This window comes from Pelophylax lessonae (genome assembly GCF_965119305.1).
Source record: "Pelophylax lessonae genome assembly, chromosome: 2".
Taxonomy (NCBI): Eukaryota; Metazoa; Chordata; class Amphibia; order Anura; family Ranidae; genus Pelophylax; species Pelophylax lessonae.
In genome coordinates this window covers 638,205,226-638,225,730 of record NC_138769.1, presented here as the reverse complement: position 1 = coordinate 638,225,730, position 20,505 = coordinate 638,205,226, and the positions used below count along the sequence as shown (strand labels likewise).

Here is a 20,505-nt window from a genome sequence, read left to right as displayed (position 1 = left end):
TGGGATCTTTTTCATCGCTTTGACACCTTTCAATGGGATTTTATTTATATGAACTTTCATACGTTCATTATATAATTTGTTTATAGAGCTGTACTTTTATTTTATATTTGTATTGATCTAGTGTCTGGATAGTGCACAGCTGCTGTTGTTTATATATTTGTTTTCACTGGTTGCACAAATTTATACATTTTTTTTCACATATTTTCCACTTTAGTTGTTGGAGTTCTGCATCATGGTCAGTATGTGCATCCAGGAGTACATTATGAGCTGAGAACATTTCACTAATTTTAGTTTCTACATGGGACAGCCTTTACTTATGTTCTTGTACTGTTTGAGAAAATGGAGCAAAGGCTTCAGATAGGTGTGTACGTAGGGTTTGATGCATATTCTTCATAGCTAGTTCAGAAACTGGTTGGTCTGTAGCAGGGAAGATTTCAATAGCACAGTGTAACTGTAATGCAGGAAGAGGGAAAGTGAGAGAAGCAGAGGGTGTGATGCTGCCATCAGAGCTCTTTATTCTAGGCCCAGAGTTTAATGGACTGTGGGAGTCTGGAGACAGGGGGGAAGAAGACTCATCAGAGTCGCTTTCGGACAGAGGAAGTGCCAGCCTGGGATCTGAGATGTGGGCAGCTTGTTCTGCAGAGTAGTCTGGAGAGCCACTATAGAAGCCACTGGCGCCATCTTGGAATCGTACTGTTTCATGGGCCGTGTAAAAATCCGTCAGCTTTTGGGGCTGACCAGGTGCCTTTTGCCTCTGGGTCATGTTGCCCAAGTGTTGGAGGAGCTGTGATGGAGTGGATTTGCTGCAAATCACCCCATTTGTCGGGCTGGAGCCACTTATGTAGCAGGAGATGTGGAGAAGTTTCAGCAGAAGGCAGCCATCCACTGAGCTGGCCGGACATGCTCCCCTATTTCTTATTTTTAATCATTTAATATTTAAGCTTTTTTTTTTTCAATTGCATTAATTTTGTTTGATAATTTTTTTCATTTTACATTAAAAGATTGAAATAAAGAAGCACTTAATTTAAAATGGAAATTGATGTTCTATGCTTTGTACTGGAATTACAATTTTAGTGTTTTTAGAAGTGGAGGAAATTTCAAAATACAGTTTATACTTTTTATCTACAGTGACACAACTTTTATTTTCCATTATTTAACTAGGTCACATTAGCAAAAAGCACACTCTTTTAGTTTTGCTTCTATTTTGTCTATAGATTGCATAGACATTGAAATAATTTTTGCAGGACTATATCACTGAAAACAATCCTTTTTTGTCACCCTCAAAAGCAATAGATGTACAATATTTTAGGAAATGACAGAGCTAAACTAGTTATTAAAATATTACAGAGATAAAAGAAAAAATAAAGGGGCCAACAGTCTTGTGTATATCTGAAATGTATTTATTAAAAGAAGATTAAAATGTACTTACTCACAGGCACTTAGGGAGAAGTCATATATCAGAGTCTGCAGCATAGGATTTGCATCAGACAGCCTTCCATGGTCAGAGGTGGTGCGGCAGCTGTAAGCCAGGAACTGTGTCCTGGATCACTAGTGAGGTTTCAGAAAAAGGAGAAATTCCCTGAAAGGCCACAGCAACCTCATCACCTCACAACCTGTGAGGCTCTGTTCACACATCTCCAACTGTGGGTTCGCGCCTGGGGTCCAGTGTGCCCATGATCACTGGTTCAGGTGCAAATCAGGTCTAGATTTTAGCCTGAATTCACACCTATTGCGCCTTCACTAATTAGGTATGCTCCAAATGCAAATTATTTACAGCTACATAAATACAGTGCAAGGCACACAAGGTGCTACAAATATGCATATCTGCATGCTAACTAATCTTTCTAGAAGAAGCACAGGACCCTTTTTCAATCTGGACCCCTGGACGCGCCCCGGCTCCATTGAGAGCTAGACACACTTGCCTGTCATGCGAATTGGATGCGGAGAAACCGCATCCAATTCGCATGTGTGTTAACCCATCATAAGTGTTTCCATTAGCCAGTGTGGATGCTGCTGCCTCTCCTCAACATTCTGCAGGTTCACCACCATTCTGTGAGCAGTGATCCAGGACACAGTTTTAGCTTATCCCATTGTTTGGAGAAACTCTTGGTCAAACATTGGACCAAAGCTTTGTCAAAATTAATCAACAATAATCTGACCTTTTTATATCAGACTTCTGGCATTTATGGTACTAAACTGCAATCTAAATTTTGTAGACAGAAAAGTGTCCCTCTTGAAAAATGATGTAGGAACACAATTTGAAAGGGCTATGCAAATGTGAGAATGGATACTAAACTTTCATACTCAAAAGACCAGCAACACAATTTGAAATTAAACTCTGCCAAGGGGCAACACTAAAAGCCATACTACAATAGAGAGAACTACCAAGACCAAGCTAATTGACTAATAATGTATCCCTTTTGTAGACAGACTATTGCGTTTTCTAGGAAAGGTTATTTAGCATGCAGGTATGCACATTTGTAGCACCTTGTGTACCTTGCACTGTATTTATGTAATTGTAAATAGTTTGCATATGGAGCATACCTTATTAGTGAAGGCGCAATAATATTCAGTGGGTTTAGAAAAGAATCACACCCCTTTAAAATAATCACATTGGTCAGAGAGGCTACCAAGAGGCCTACAGCAACTCTAAAGCAGTTGCGAGAATTCATGACAAAGAGTGTGCATTGTGTGCCTGTGACAACAATATCACAAATTCTCCACAAATGTGGCTTGTATGGAAGAGTTGCAAGAAAAAAGCCACTCCTCAATAAAGGCTACATGCAATCATGACTGAGCTTTGCCAAAATGCTCCTTAAAGATTCTATGGCCACATGGGAAAAGGTGTTATGGTCAGATGAGACTTAAATTGAATTATTTGGCCTTAACACCAAACAATATGTCTGGTGAAAGTCCAATACAGCTCACCAACCAACCATTCAGAAAAATCTAAATGGTTATAATACCGGGGGGAGAACAATATAAGTATCCCAAGAAATAAATCAATAAACTTATCAAGCTAGACAGCAAATAAGTAAGACATCAATGTATCATAGTTACCCCTTCAAAATGACTTCTGGCTTACAGTGGTTGTTACCAGAGTCCCCTAAAACGGCTGCCTTTCCAAAATGGTGTTATGCTAGGTTTTAGATGATAAGTCTTGATGATAAATGTCTCTCTGGACGGATGGGTGTGTTCTGGATGAAGCGATGTCTGATGGATGAAGAGTCCTCAAAGTGTCTTGAAGTGTCTGGAGTGTGTTGTCTATGGCTTCCTATCATTGTCCTATATACAATTCTGAACAATAAGCTCATAAAAATTGTATATTCAATCTGAGTTTATTAAAAAGTATTTTTACATACAAAATTTCATACATAGATGGTATTCTCATACCACCAATCACAATACATTACAAAAAATATACAATCAACAATACTTATGGAAATCACTTTGACATAGAGCAGTGGTTCTCAACTCCTGTCCTCAGGACCCACTAAAAGGCCAGGTTTGCAAGATAAATGAAATACATTGTGGTCATGTCACTTCAGGGTCTCCTCCGTCTGATCCTGTTGGTGACATACCTGGAAGAGACGCATATACTACCATACACACTGCGCTGTTGATCCTGTTTTTAAATGTGAGTTTCTGCATTTTTTAAATAAATTGAGTCTAATATACTACACCATGAGAGGCCTTGTATTCCCCCATCCTAAGAGGACCACGGGTTTAGCGGACATACAACGAGGGCCCCAGCCATAGGACCCCAGGAAAACCCCTACCCATAGGACCCCAGGAAATACCTACATCCCCATAAGAGGCTACACAAGTACCAGAGATCATAAGAAGCTGCGGACACCAGGCTTACCTTGAGGGACCCAGTCCCAGGACCTTTGGAGACAACAGTATTACCCCTAAGGCTTTTTTCAAGAAAGTTTCAGGTGAGAGGCCAACCACACAGTTAGGTGGCACTCCACTGCTCATCACTTGCACTTTCTTCTGTGATACCTGGTAACGTAAAGATCCACAAGTTGCATGCCTCCCTTGGATAGGAATAACGATTACATAATATCCTGATATCAGAACACGTCATCACAAGCAAAGAGACTGTCTTTGAGCCATTATTTAGCTCACCCAACCACGCACAATAAAAGGACACTTTGCACCTTTATTAATATTCTATATCATATTATATATATTTTAACTATTTTATTTTACCATTTATTTTTTATGGCATAATTTTCATACTCACCTTGGTACATTGTACTGTCACGAGCCACGGTTTGATATTACCTGCACATTTTTTAATACTACCTCAGCACTCCTATTTAAATTTTCAAGGCAGATGTTTTAGTGAGTTTTTCATTTATCTCATTTATGGTCCATCCCATTGCACAAAGTCACTTTTTGATAATATATATTAGCACTACTTTTCTTCTTTTCTTCTCAGCACTTTATTTTTGCACATCAAAGATATTTGTATATCTTGCTGTTTCATATATTTATTTACATCTATTTTGTATTTCATTATGCTGGATTACTAGTGCTGTTTTATTAGTGATAAGATTGCTACACACCCCTCCTGTATCAGACATATCATCATTTACAAACATTTTTTTGGTTACCTACTTTCTGATCTTACATTGACGCACATCACGCTTTATTTACTCTACATATTTAGTGCACATACGTTGATACACTGTGATAAGAGGCACCGCTGCACTACAGCATATCACTCTATTCCCCCTCCAAGTTTAAGGATAAACTTTCAGTGCCAGCTACAGACTCATTACTTTATTTATTTTTTCTTTTACGCACACCTTATTCTTAACAGCACGAGAGCCTTATCTATCAGACAGCTATAAGAGCATGGCATAACTTTGTGAGATAAAGTCTTTAGATGAAGCAGCATCTCTAATGAGACTGAACAACGGAGTGGGAGATAAGTGCCATTTCAAGGATTTGCTCTGTACCTTAACTGCGTGTTTTAACTGCATATAATAAAAATGCATAGAAGGTGGTATATTTAAGTTATTCTGCAAAGCAGGAAATGTCAGATGTACCCCAATATGAAATATTTGTTCAAGCTGCATTACGCCATATTCTGTCCACCGAGCACCACACTGCAATTTAGCCAACTCCATATAAGTATCATTAAGCTATATGGTACTAAATTCCGTATAGCATGTTAGCTTCTGGAGGTACTTGGTTTTGTTCCAGACCTTCTGAATGAGGTTATAGGTCGGGTAACGCTTGTGCGGTAATCCAAAAGACTGCGCTTCAAAAGCCTGTGAAATGGATCCTCTACAGGTGGTTTGAGACATCACCACCATGGAGGAGTTGCACTCCATGCCATCCAACTCATCCCCTGTGCCTATGGTGCCGATAGGTGTTGTAGCTGAGCCACTAAATAATACAACCATGGGTTAGGCAAAGCCATCCCACCGTCATCTTTGGGCATTTGTAAATGTTCTAGCTTAATTCTGGGAGAGCTCTCCTTCCAAATTATGTGCAGAAACGTACTTCTTCTCCGAGAAAAGGTGTGAGATAGTTTTCCAAATGCCCAAATCGCAGCCTGTGGTTAAGCATAAAGCAAGCGCACCCACAAAATATACTGTGAACCAAACCCAAAGAGTACTAGTACCACCCATAAATATGTCCAATCAATGTTCTCAGAAGCCTTTTTGGCATCTAATGATAGCAATGCCCTACTACCAACATTATCAGCTGGGGACTGTTTATTTAGGAACAGCCTTCCCAAATGAATTGCAGTTGACTTGTTTGGCATAAGGCCGGCCTGGTCAGAGTGCACAATTGATGTGATAACCTCAATCAGTTGGATCACCAACACCTTTCCAAGAATTTTTACGCCACACTGTAAAAGGGAGATCAGTCTATAAGATCCCGGATCAACTCGACCCTTGCCCGCTTTTAAGAGTAAGATGATATTTGCTTTGGACATAGAGGGAGGAATAGCTCCCAGTTCCAAAGACGCATTGAAGACCCTCCTCAAAAATGGTAGCAGTACTTCGGGATATTGTTCGTATATTTCCATGGGGAGTCCATCCTCCCCAGGAGCCTTACAGTTTGGAAAAGCGCATACTACTTTCTGAGTTCATGAATGGTAAGTGGGGCATCCAGCCTCTGTTTCTGGGCAGCCACAAGGCTGGGAAAGGTTATGCCTTGTAAGTAGGTTTCAAGTTCCTCCAGGGTATAATAAGTACCAGGGAGGTAAAGAGTTTCCTAAAAACTAGCCAGTTCCTGTATGATCATGTCTCCTTAGCAGAGTCAGAAGGGTCCACAATGTATCTTTGCGTCAGCTCTTGGACCTGAGCTTCCACTTTGTCTTTGAGGCCCAAGGAGGCACGTTTAACCTTGCAATTTTCCACAATCAACAAACCCCTCAGGTAGGCCTTAAAAGCCTCCCATTGTATTATATAAGAGCTGGATGGATCCTGAGATGTGAAAAACTCTTGCATGCCCCGCTCAATCTCATCATGTGAGTGGAATAACTTTAACCAGAATGCATTGAATTTCCAAGGGGCTTTGAATAATGTAACTGGTGGGGATACCGTAAGGTTTAGTATTAAGGGAGAGTGATTAGATACAATACAAGGTCTGTAGGTTAAATCTGAGACAAACGTAAGCATGCTCGAGCTGCCTATCACAAAATCGATCCTGGATAAAGTACTGTGTGCTTTAGAAAAACACGAAAATTGTTTGACATTCGGATTATGGAGGCGGCAGATATCCACCCAGCCCACCTCTTGCATCAACCTCGCCAAGGGAGTACCCCTGGAGAGGGCAGAGGAGCTGGATGTCTATCCAAGGCTGGGTTTAAGCAACAGTTAAAATCACCTATTATGAGCAGTGATACCTCAGGCCTTATACACACAGGCCAATATGCATTTCAGAATACCAATATGACAATGTATGAAAATAAAGTGACCTTCAGAGTCAATTTTCCTATCAAACTCTTGGAAGTCCAGAGCACCATGTTCCATTACACTAACTCCTCGTGAGTAGGATGTATGCGTTAAATGATTTGCCCATCCCACCAAAGAGTACAATAGGCACTTCAATGATTCTGCAGTTAGATAAGTTTCTTGGAAACAAAAAATATCATGGTTAAACTTTTTAAGGCACATAAAAATCATGGTACGTTTAAGAGGAGAGTGGATACCCCTAATGTTCCAAGAGACTATGGGAACATTCACCATGGGGAAGGGACAGGTTGTAATACCATGCGGATCACCCGGATAAGCATAACATGACAGGGCACTAGTGATGGACGAACATCGGCCGGGGCGGTTCGCGAACGCCAGCCTCAAATTTTCTCAAAAGTCCGCGAACCGCGAAATCGCGGCAGGCCCCATTTACTTTAATGGGAGGTGAACTTTAAAAACCTTTAGGTCATATTTGCAGCCACAAAAGACGTACTAGCTGTGCACAAATAGTCCCAGCACATGGACAATGTCATAACAGAAGTATTGCAATTGAAAAAGTTGCCCTAAATTTTTTATTTTTTTTTTTTACAGCAAAAAATATATATATTTTTTCATAAATCAGCCAGAACTGACAGCAGCCGGTAAATACATTGTCTAATACATGTAGGGTCCATTCACACATATGTAAAATGGGTCCGCATCCATTCCACAATTTGGCGGAACCTTTACAGACCCATTGTTTTTCATTTCCAGTCTGAAAAATTAGGCATTCACAGGATAAAGAAGTAAGTGTCGGCCATTCCAGGACCCAAAAATTAACCCACATGCGTTTACCTGACAGCTAAGAACTTAGTATTCTGTGGCTGAAGGTACATTAGGCATTCACAGGTAACTGAAGTAAGTGTTGGCCATAAAAGGCACCAAAAAATAGCCCACATGGGTTTACCTGACAGCTAAGAATGTAGTATTCTGTGGCTGAAGGTACATTAGGCATTCACACAGTATACCGAAGTAAGTGTCGGCCTGTATAGGCTGCAAAAATTAGCTCACATGGTTTGAACTGACAGTAAAAAAACTTAGTTTTTGATGGCTAGAGGTATGGTAGGCGTTCACAGTACACAGAACCGTAAGTGTCGGCCTGTATAGGCTCCAAAAATTAGCTCACATGGTTTGAACTGACAGCAAAAAACTTTGTTTTTGATGGCTAGAGGTATGGTAGGCGTTCACAGTACACAGAACCGTGAGTGTTGGCCTGTATAGGCTCCAAAAATTAGCTCACATGGTTTGAACTGACAGCAAAAAACTTCGTTTTTGATGGCTAGAGGTACGGTAGGCATTCACAGTACATAGAACCGTAAGTGTCGGCCTGTATAGGCTCCAAAAATGAGCTCACATGGTTTGAACTGACAGCAAAAAACATAGTTTTTGATGGCTAGAGGTATGGTAGGCGTTCACAGTACACAGAACCATAAATTTCGGCCTGTATATTCCCTGCCCGTGTTTGCTAGACCATGTGTCTGTGTAGATAACACCCCGCTTCAATCTGTGGTATTGGGGGGGCCACAGGTTTATCACACCAGTTCTACAAATAATTGGCCAGTATCTGTTGTCAATGTGTGTAGCACAGTTAACACAGGAAAAAGGCCAAATTTTTGCAGGACTAAAATACAAACTTAGAAAAGTATACTGTTAAATAACACCCCGCTTCAATATGTGCTATTGGGGGGCCACTGGTCTATCACACCAGTTGTTCAAAAAATTGGCCAGTGAGTTTGGCACTGTTTGTATCAGAGTTAACACAGCAAAAGAGGCAATATTGTTGCAGGACACAAATACACTTGAAAAAGTTTACTCAGATAACACCCCACTTTAATATGTGGCATTGGGGGGGGGAACATTGGTGTAGCACACCAGTTCAAAAAATTGGCCAGTGAGTTTGGCGCTGTGTGTACCAGACTTCACTCAGCAAACTAGGCAATATTGTTGCATGACACAAATACACTTGAAAAAAAATACTCAGATAACACCCCACTTTAATATGTGGCATTGGGGGGGAGCATTGGTGTAGCACACCAGTTCAAAAAATTGGCCAGTGAGTTTGGCGCTGTGTGTATCAGACTTTACTCAGCAAACTAGGCAATATTGTTGCATGACACAAATACACTTGAAAAAGTTTACTCAGATAACACCCACTTCAATATGTGGCATGGGGGGGGGGGGGTAATTGGTCTATCACACCAGTTATAATACATTATAAGTGCTTTTGTCACTGTGTGTAGTGTTGCTGCAGAAACGCTCAGTCTCACCACCACACCTGTCACAATGCTGCACAGTGCACAATAATAGTACTAATCCACTATAATATGCTTTCTACAAAGTATATTATACTGTGGATTACCCCCCTCCCCAACCCCCCCCCCCCACCCCTTTTTAGTGCACTGCACAGCAATACCAAAAAATTTGCAGCCCTTCACATGACTTTTGTGGACATTAACAGAGCAATTTGTGTGTGACTGCAGCCGATCTCTAACTGCCCCTAAAGCAACCACAGGATACCTGGCCCTATAGTAAAGAGACTGTAATAGACCCTAAAATGACATTGGAGCATTTTAAATGACTTTTGTGGACTTTGACAAAGCGATTTCTGTGTGACTGCAGCCGTTCTCTAACTGCCCCTAAAGCAACCACAGGATACCTCTCCCTAAGCTCAAAAGATACTAGACCTATACCGAAAAATACCAGCCCTGAAAAGGACTTTTGTGGATCTTCACAGCGCTATATGTGTCTAGCAAACTCTCCCTGATGAGCACAACAGACCTCTCCCTACACTGGCAGAAAGCGGAATGTGAAATGGCCGCCAGATCGGGTCTATTTATAGGGTAGGGGGACTGTCCATGTGCTGGAATGTTTCAATTGGCTGTCCCGTTCCACCTGACGGCTGTGTCATGGGTCAAAGTTCTTCTGAATGAAAAAGAAAATGGCGGCGCGGACATATTAGCGAACATCGGTTTCGCTTTTTGCGAATTTGCGAACAAGCAAAATTCTACGCGAACCGACCGCCGGGCGAACCGCAAGGCCATCTCTAACTGCGACATTGCAGCGAACAGATCGGACCACTAACTGACATTTTTTGACACTTTTGGGGGGACCGGTGACATTACTACAGTAATCAGTGCTAAAAATATGCACTGTCACTGTAATAATGACACTGACAGGGAAGGGGTTAACACTGGGTGATCTAACTGTATGGGGGTTGGGCTTTTGAAATGATCACAGAGACCTGTGATCCTATATAGAAGGATCACAGGCACTCTGTGATCATTCCAGAGAGGAGAACGGTCAGCTATGTTTACAATAGCTGACTGTCCTTCTCTCTCAGCGGGGAGTGATCACGGGTGTCAGGCGGCAATCGGAGCTGCCTGCCCCGTGCACCAGAGTCCCCGCTGTCGAGTGGGGGCAGGAGTGCGCCCCCTAGCTGCAGGCGCGCAACATTGGTTCACGCGGGAGAGGCTGCCTGCCGCAGTAAAACTCCTACCAGATAACTGCTGTTAGGACGTTATTGAATTAATCGGAATATCTATTGTTTTAGTATTACATTAAAGTGATATTTTAATGGTTTTTATGGTGGTAGAATTTTTTTTAAAAATAAGCATGATATACTTACCTGCTCTGTACAATGGTTTTGCACAGAGCAGCCTAGATCCTCCTCTTATTGGGTCCCTTGGCAACGCTCCTGGCCCCTCTCTCCTGTCTAGTGCCCCCATAGCAAGCACCTTAGCAGGCATTCACGCAAAGAACCACAGCTCGGCCCCTCCCCCTCTCTCTTCTCGTTGGCTCACTGGCTGTGACTGACAGCAGCCAGAGCCAATGGTGCCCACTGTGTCCTCAGCCAATGAGGAGGGAGAGTTCTCAGAGAGCCGAGGCTCTGGTGCACATTGCTGGATCGAGTTGGGACTTGGTAAAGTATAGGAAGGGGCTGGGGGTGCTGCTACCTCAAGGTGTCCCTTCATTGCAGTTTCAGCAGAGGAATCTTCAGCCTGCAAACTTCTCCCATGACAGGATAACACAGTTCCTGCCCCAGGCTCATTCTTCCTGCCCAGCACTCCATTTTCCCTGCCGAATTCTGCAGACACACCAGCCGCTAATCTGAAAATTCCTGCACCAAGCTTTTTTTACCCTGCATACCCTGACCGGACCCTGAGGATCGAAGCTATCCAGGAGAGGGGATCCTGAGCACTGTGGTACTACAAAGCCCAGCAGTGTCTACTTTGGCCCTGGTGGCCATAAAGCGATTACAGGTCTTAATACCATAAGGTATATAAGACCTACATCATCTGGTGAGTGTGTTCTCCTATTATCCCCCATGGTGACACCAAAAGTACCAACATTGGATCATTGGAGGATTCAACACAGAGCACCTACACTTTTCTTTTTTATTGGCACTCAAGATTTACCTGCATTTTCACCTGAGTCACTTATTAACTTTTATTTATGGACTTTTTCTACTTGCAGTCACTTATCAATGAATTTTACTGAATATATATATATTTATTTGCTTTGATACAACCAATTTTACCTGATTGCTTAAATCAATTTTATTTAGCACCTTCCTCACCATTAATACCGCACATATTTTATCCATTATTAATATTTATTGTTCACAATGTTATTGTGATATCTACCTCAAATATTTTAAGATTATTTGCTATTTATCATATATTGTGTTCTATGTATATTGATTCATCCTTACACATTACTCGATTAAGGTATTAGCACCAAGCACTTTATAGAGGTTTAATTTGTCATTTGAAGCCTACCAATTTTTAAACCCTTGGTACTGACAAGCTATTGTCCAGTTTTTTGTTTATTCAAAGCAAGCGCTATAGCTGGCCCCAATATATTGTGGCCTTACCTTTACTAGGAGCTAATAGCTGATGGTGCTCCAGCAAAGCCAGTGAGATACACAAGTGAGGGGAGATAAGAGCTGCAGAAGGCTACAGCGTTGGATCAAATGAGGGCTCGGGTAAGTATAAGGGGGGGGGTCTAAATTCGATGCCTAAAGATTCTTTACCTTAATGCAAGGAAAGCATTATTGTAAAAAATGCTTAGGCTTTAGAACCACTTCAATAGTTTTTTATTCGTATGTGTTTTTGTTCTCATATCAGCACAGCTGCAATAGTCAGATAATAATGCGCTGCACGGACCAACTAATGCTTTATCAGATCTCGGTGGACATTCATTTTAATTAGTCAAAACATTAGTGTTTATTCATCAAGAACATAAATATATGCATATTTGAAAACAGCACAAAATGTTTGTTATGCATTCCCATTCACGCAGGAGGCCTAAAACAAACCTTTTCAAGAAACATATTTTACCTTTTTAGCTGTTACCTATGAGAAGGGTTTATGACCGACTGCAAGCTTATCTAAACAAGTCTGTCCCAATAGAAAGGCTTAGAACAGGCTCTGTTTCCTCTCATTCATAAAATTGGGAAAGTCCAGCTTCCAAACATTTACCGCTTTGTTAGGGTGGGCAGCGTTCAAATCTAGTTTACAATTGATAATGAGATCACCAGCACAGTAGATTTATTTTTTTTTAAATGGTAAACACCCCCCTAAAAAAAGAGGAATACGTCAGAACTAAGTAGGTAAAGAGCAGCAAAATGGTTAGCAGCAAAAAAATATATTTAGTATATTATGCTATGTGAATGAGAGCATGTAACACATAAAATAAGTACTATCCCGATTTGGCTGTAAAAGTAGCCTACGCAACTCGCCATTCTTGACCTCTTCAGCTGCTTTTATTCTGAATTTTTTTCCTTTCAAAGATCCTAAAGATCACCACAGAGACTCTAGAGTTGGATTAGGTTATAACACCCGCTATGTTGTGAACTTTAACCACTTTACAAGCGCCAGCCGCAGTTATACGTAGGTATACGTCGGTCGCACGCAGGGAGCTAAGGGGCGACGAGCGTGCGCCAACGGCAGCGTACTCCCGCCCCCCGCTCGTCATCGTGGAAGCCGATGCATGGGGCAGGTGGCTCCGATTACTGCCTGACATCCACGATCGCTCCCCGCTGAGAGAGAAGAACGGTCAGCTTTTGTAAACACAGCAGACCGTTCTTCTCCCTGGACTGATCATAGAGCCCCTGTCATCTTTCTATATAGGATCACAGGTCTCTATGATCATTTCACAAGCCATGCCCCCCACAGTTAGAAACACGCCCCTAGGTACACATTTAACTCCTTCCCTGCCAGTGTCATTATTATATTAACAGTGCATATTTTTAGCACTGATTACTGTAGTAATGTCACTGGTCCCCCCACAAGTGTCAAAAATGTCAGTCAGGGGTCCGATCTGTCCACCGCAATGTCGCAGTCCTGCAAAAAATCGCAGATCGTCGCCATTACTGTAAAAACAAAAAAAAACAATAAAAATGACATAAATCTTTCCCGTAGTTAGTAGACGCAATAACTTTTGCGCAAACCAATCAAAATACGCTTATTGCAATTTTTTTTACCAAAAATATGTAGCAGAAAACAAATTGGCCTAAAATGTTAAAAAATTTGGATTTTAAATTTTTTATTTCTGGAATGTTATATAGCAGATTGTGAAAAATATTGTTTGTTTTTTTTGTTTTTTTTTCAGAATTGTCACTCTTTTTTTGTTTATAGCGCAAAAAAATAAAAATCGCACAGGTGATCAAATACCACCAAAAGAAAGCTCTATTTGTGGGGAAAAAAAGGACATCAATTTTATTTAGCTACAGAGTCGCATGACCACACAAATGTCCGTTAAAATAACACAGTGCCGAATCGCAAAATATAGCCTGGTCATTAACCACTTGCCACCCGCCCACCGTCAAATGATGGTGTGCGTGCCGCCCTGCACTGTCGGTGGCGGTGTGTCCCCGGGACACAGCGCATCACCGGCAGGGGGGAAACAGCCAATGAGTATGCTGTTTCCCACATGATCGGCTGTGTTCCAATCACACAGCCAATCACAATAGTAAAGCCCGGAAGAAGACCACGCCTGCGCGATCGGGAGCACGCAGCGCGGTCATGTCGGTGGCTCTGTGTTCCCTAGGAACACAGCTAGTCACCGGCAGTAGTAAACAGTCACTAACAGTGGCTGTTTACTATGTGATCAGCTGTGAATCAATTCACAGCCGATCACAAAATGTAAATACAGAGCAGTAACTCACTGTTACTAGCTCTTCTCCCCTCACACAGTTTCCAGTGTGAGGAGAGCAGAGCCAGAAACAGTGAGTTACTGCTCTGTACAACTGTCAAAGTAAAAGCACAAAAATAAAGGTCCCCACACAGTCCTCACTCCCCCCCAATTGCACCTGTCACCCAACAGTCACCTCATCAGTGCCCCGAAATTGCCACCCATAAGGCTACGTTCACATGTTAGCGTAGCGATCGCAGGCAGAATCACCGCGATTCTGCCCGCAATCCGGAAATCATTGCAAATCGTGGGACGCCTGTGCGTTGCCCATGATTTGCAATAGCACCCCAAACGCTGTGCGATGTTGCCGCGATTTCCGCCTGCCGAATCGCAGTAACATCGCGCAAACAACACATGATGCCCAAAAAAGGTACAAAAGCTTCTTTGGGTCGTCATGTGTTGTTTGCGTGATGTTACCGCGATTCGGCAGGGGGGAATCGCAGGCAACATCGCACAGCGTTTGGGGTGCTATTGCAAATCACGGGCAACGCACAGGCGTCCCGCTATTTGCAATGATTTCCGGATCGCGGGCAGAAGCGTGGTGATTCTGCCCATGATCGCTATGCTCACATGTGAACGTAGCCTAAAGTGCACCTGTCACCAGAGACTGCCATCAGTACCGCCATGAACCATCGCCCATCACCTGTCACCCATCGGTGACCATCACCTGTCACCCCATCAATAACCGTCACCTGTCACCCCATCAGTCATCGTCACCTGTCACCCCATCAATCATCGTCACTTGTCACCCCATCAGTCATCATCACCTGTCACCCCATCAATCATCGTCACTTGTCACCCCATCAGTGATCGTCACTTGTCACCCCATCAATCATCGTCACTTGTCACCCCATCAGTGATCGTCATCTGTCACCCCATCAATCATCGTCACTTGTCACCCCATCAGTGATCGTCATCTGTCACCCCATCAATCATCGTCACCTGTCACCCCATCAGTCATTGTCACCTGTCACCCCATCAGTCATCGTCACCTGTCACCCCATCAGTTATTGTCATCTGTCACCCCATCAGTCACCGTCACCTGCCACCTATCAGTCATCTGCCACCCATCAGTGATCATCCGCAGTCAACCATCACCCGTCACACAGCCCATCACAGCCAACATGTCAAAAAGGATCTACAGCAGCGAGGAGGCCCTTCAGCGAGGAGGCCCTCCATGGCTGATGAGAGCACCGGAGAGCTCTCATCAGTATCCGAATCCAATTCGGAATTTGAAATCGCTAATAGTAGCGGATCGGAGATGGACTCGGACTATTCCTGTACACTTTCCTTTATAGAATGTATTTTGGGGTGCAATTTTTTGCTATATACATGCAACCACTTACCAACCGCCTAAGGACTATATATGTCGGTCATTAAAAGCTAAATACTGGGGTTATGGCAGCAGATAGCTGCCATAACCCCGGTATTTTTTTAAACGGCGGGCGGTCGGCTTTCAGATAAGGGTGGTCCCAGTGGCGGATTCACCGCGGAATTACCCTTCCGGTGCAGGGGAAGAGGTACCCCCCCTCCCGCCGCGTCCCAGATGTTTTCCCAGCTTACCGGACCCGCCGACAGCGGGGAAAACTATCCGGTCCCGGATCCTCAGAGACAGGAAGTCGAGTGAGGGCAATATGGCCCTCACGCAACTCTATGGTCTTGGAGGACCAGAGATGCGTCAAAAGTTATTGCCTAGCAACCGGTTTAAAGGGCCGCTTTTTTTTTCTTTTTATACAATTTTGTTTTTCTTTTTTAGTGTAGTTGTGAGGTGTGAGGTCTTTTTGAACCCCAGATCTCACAATAAAGAGGACCTGTCATGCCTATTTCTATTACAAGGGATGTTGACATTCCTTGTAATAGGAATAAAAATGATCAAAACTTTCTTTTTTTAAAACTGTGTAAAAAAAAAAAAAATAAAAAAAAATAAATAAATAAAATTAAACAAAATTAAAGCACCCTGTCCCCGTTAGCTCGCGTGCAGAAGCGAACGCATACGCAAGTCCCGCCCACATATGTAAACGGTGTTCAAATCATACATGTGAGGTATCGCCGCGATCGTTAGAATGAGAGCAATAATTTGAACCCTAGACCTCCTCTGTAACTCTAAGCTGGTAACCTGTAGAAATTTTTAAAATGTTGCCTACGGGGATTTTTAAGTACCAATGTTTGGCGCCATTCTGTGAGCGTGTGCAATTTTGAAGCATGACATGTTGGGTATCTAATTACTCGGCGTAACATTATCTTTTACATTATGGAAAAAAATTGGGCTAAATTTACTGTTTTCTTATTTTTTAATTCAAAAAAGTGAATTTTTTTCAAAAAATTGCATTTGGAAGACTGCTGCGCAAATATGGTGTGATAAAAAATATTGCAACGATATCCATTTTATTCTCTAGGGTCTCTGCTAAAAAAAATATATAATGTTTATGGGTTCTAAGTAGTTTTCTAGCAAAAAAAAAGATTTTAGCTTGTAAACACCAAGTGTCAAAAATAGGCCCAGTCTTAAAGTGGATAAATGGACAACTTTGTGTAAAGTGCTACTTGGATGTTAGGCCTCTGTATGTGGCTAGGCTGTGTAAAAGTGTTACACATTTGGTATCGCCATACTCAGGAGGAATAGCAGAATGTATTTTGGGGTGCAATTTTTGCTATGTACATGCTATGTGTTAGAAATATTGCATAAATGGACAGCTTTGTGTAAAAAAAAGCGTTTTCATTTTCTTTCCACATTTTCCAAAAACTTGTGGGAAAAAAATGACATATTCAAAAGACTCATTATGCTTCAAAAATTATACGTTGGGCTGTTTGCTTTCTAAAATGTGGTCATTTTATGGGGGTTTCCATTGTCCTGGTGCTCCAGGGCCTTCAAAAGTGCGATAGGTTGTCAGTAAATTATATGTGTAATTTGTGCTCCTAGAATGCCGGACGGTGCTACTTGGATGTTAAGCCTCTGTATGTGACCAGGCTGTGAAAAAGTCTCACACATGTGGTATTGACATAATCAGGAGGAGTAGCAGAATGTATTTTGGGGTGCAATTTTTGCTATGTACATGCTATGTGTTGGAAATATTTCATAAATGGACAACTTTGTGTAAAAAAAAAAATGCATTTTCATTTTCTTTCCACAGTTTCCAAATACTTGTGGAAAAAAATGACGCGTTCAAAAGACTCATTATGCCTAAAAAATTATACGTTGGGGTGTTTGCTTTCCAAAATGGGATCATTTTATGGGGGTTTCCATTGTTCTGGTGCTCCAGGGCCTTTAAAAGTGCGATAGGTTGTCAGGAAATTATATGTGTAATTTATGCTCCTAGAATGCCGGACGGTGCTACTTGGATGTTAGGCCTCTGTATGTGGCTAGGCTGTGAAAAAGTCTCACACATTTGGAATCGCCATACTCAGGAGGAGTAGTAGAATGTGTTTTGGGGTGTAGTTGCAAGTATACATATGCTGTGTGAGAGAAATAATCTGTTAATACGTCAATTTGTAAAAAAAAATCTTCATTTTGCAAAGAATTGTGGGAAAAAATTACAACTTCAAAAAACTCACCATGCCCCTTATTAAATACGTTGGAATGTCTACTTTCCAAAAAGGGGTCATTTGGGGGGTATTTGTACTTTCCTGACTTTTTAGTGTCTCAAGAAATGAGATAGGCCTTCAGTACATCAGGTGTGATCAAGTGTGATAAATTTTTAATGATTAGCGCCATAACTTGTGGACTCTATAATTTTCCCAAAGACCAAACAATATAACTTTATTTGGGTTATTTTTACCAAAGATAAGTAGCAGTATAAATTTTGGCCAAAATTTGTGACGAAAAATTACTAATTTACAAAATTTTATAACAGAAACAAAGAAAAATGTGTTTTTTCACAATATTTTCAGTCTTTTTTTATTTATAGCACAAAAAATAAAAAACCCAGTAGTGATTAAATACCATCAAAAGAAAGCTCTATTTGTGTGAAAAAAGGACACAAATTTTTTTGGGTACAGTGTTGCATGAGTCATTGTCATTCAAAGTGTGAGAGCGCTGAAAGCTAAAAATCGGTCTGGGCAGGAAGGGGGTGAAAGTGCACTGTAGGCAAGTGGTTAAGGGGGCAAATCCTTCCGGTCCAGAAGTGGTTAAAAATGAATTTCTTCACAATACTCATGGATACAGAAATCAATAAGGGCTTTGTTTAAAGTTGTGGAATATGTAAGAACTTTAGTGTGCATGAACTGGGTACAGGCTTACTTTAAACAGACATTAAACCCACCTGAAGGATATGTTTGTAGTCTGCTCAGCCATGAAGAATCTTCAAATCCTGGAAGTAAAACTGCTTTCTTCAAGTGGCACTTCAAAGCTTCCATCCATTGGTTTTTCCTGGACACTCATGTTCAAAGTCCTGTAGAGAACCTGTTCACATTCTGTAGTTTTAAAGCCTGTTTACTTTTAAAGTTTACTTTTAGCTATTGAAAATATGTTTTTATTTTAAAACCATGACTGTTAACTTTTGGTCTTCTAAAAAAGCAAGACTTGGATAATGGCTGCTTTCAATCCTCATGTCAGCCAAGGTGAATAAAACTGTATTTTTACCCTTGGTAAAGATTTTTTCTTCCAGTGTGCACAATTAATTCATACCTGATGTTCTTCTTAGAACATCACATTATATTGTTTGGGTTTGTTGAGGTCAGGTTCAGCCAGATAATGAGGATTGCGAATATTTAAGGGTGAACTAGTGGGTCAATCAGAATATAGGTGAGAGTTTAATTTTAATGTGCACCGTTGCTTACAATTGTTAGAGGCAGGTATATTTAGAGATAGAAAAATAAATAAAACAATTTGGAAAAGTAAATTATTTTATACACCATATGCAATATTTTATATGTTTTTCTACTAACAGGAAGAGTGCAATACAAGCAATACACAAATGTTTTCTTTCAGTGACATAAATATCCATGTTTTATTGTATGTAGTAAATTCTTTAGGTTACAGTTATATTGTTTATTTACATGGCTGCTAAGAGGCATAGGCATAACATTTTGATAACAATAACCTTGCCTCAATAAAGATACCAGGAACATTTCAAATTTGAAGAGGGCAAGGCCACGTCTTTATCAACAATTTTCATAAGTAAGAACTTGTGCAAGTCACAGTAGATGTGAGCACCTGAACAATACATTATCTCTAGCCTGAGTACCTACCCTTACCTTGAGTGCTTAAAGTAACTCCACTTTCGTGGGGAAAAAAAAAGAAATAGCAAATAAAGAAAAAACAATATAGCACAGGGATTCCCAAACTACAGCCCTGCAGTTGTTTAGGAACTACAATTTCCATCATGCCTATAGGAACACGTCTAAAGGGATGCAAGCCCAGCAGCTTCCCTCATTGTAGCCCTGCAGCTGCCAGAGCTGATAGATAATTATGAAACCACTCCCATTTGACCAGCTCAGCACAGAGGCACAGAGGAACAAACAGGGATTTCTTCAGAATGACAAAAGGTAGGAATCATCAACAAAGTTTGTTAAAATCCTTGTAATGCACATGGATCACCCAGAGGGGAATGTTTTTTTCCTCAACACAAGTGGAGTTACTCTTTAATAGGCATTCTATGACCCCAAAACCCCACTTGTGGGCATAAACCCCTGTCTCTATCTCTTACCCCTCTCTTTCTCTCCCCCTTTAAATCTGGGGTTGATTTACTAAAGGCAAATAGACTGTGCACTTTTCAAAGTGCAGTTGCCCTCTACAAGTTCAGTTGCTCAAATTAGTAAATGAGGTAAAGCTCCAAAAAGTACCCAGTCACGTGCAAGGAAAATAAAAATAGAAAAGTGCTTTTTGCTTGCACATGATTGGATTATGGAAGTCAGCAGAGCTTTTGGTCATTTACTAAGCTCTGGAGCAACTGCTTTTGCAGACTGTAACTGCACTTTGCAAAGTGCACAGTGTATTTGCCTTTAGTAGATCAACCCCATTGTCTCTTCCTCTTCTCATTCTTTTCCCCCTGGCCCTTTCTTTCTCCCACCCCTTCTCATTTTCTCTCCTTCTCCCTCTTGTTCTCTCTCTCTTCATCCCTTGTGTCTTTTCTCATTCCCCTGTTCAGGTGCGATGACCTGAGTCACTCTGTACAGATCAATGAATGGTCATCATGAGGGCATATAGAAAACAATTGTTTTCCATGTGCCCTGTCCACATCACAAATCTTCACTGAGGTATGAAAACAGTGGTAATGGAGATGCACAGCCTATAAACGAAATATCCTAAAATAGCCCTATCCAAAAATCCACAATTCACATATATACAATATTCTATGACCCCAAAATCCCACTTGGGGGCATAAACCCCTCT

At 41.4% G+C, this 20,505-nt stretch overlaps 1 protein-coding gene across 1 annotated transcript in view; it reads right to left on the bottom strand.

Moving 5' to 3' along the window:
- Positions 1–5,156: 5,156 nt before the first annotated feature.
- The window catches only part of LOC309548223 (E3 SUMO-protein ligase ZBED1-like), a gene marked incomplete at its 3' end in the record, with an annotated part of 187,742 nt that continues 172,393 nt past the window's right edge, over positions 5,157–20,505 (bottom strand). The window contains exon 3 of the mRNA XM_082248177.1: positions 5,157–5,403. Coding sequence (XP_082104303.1) covers positions 5,157–5,403 — 247 coding nt within the window. The remainder of the gene's footprint in view (positions 5,404–20,505) is intronic.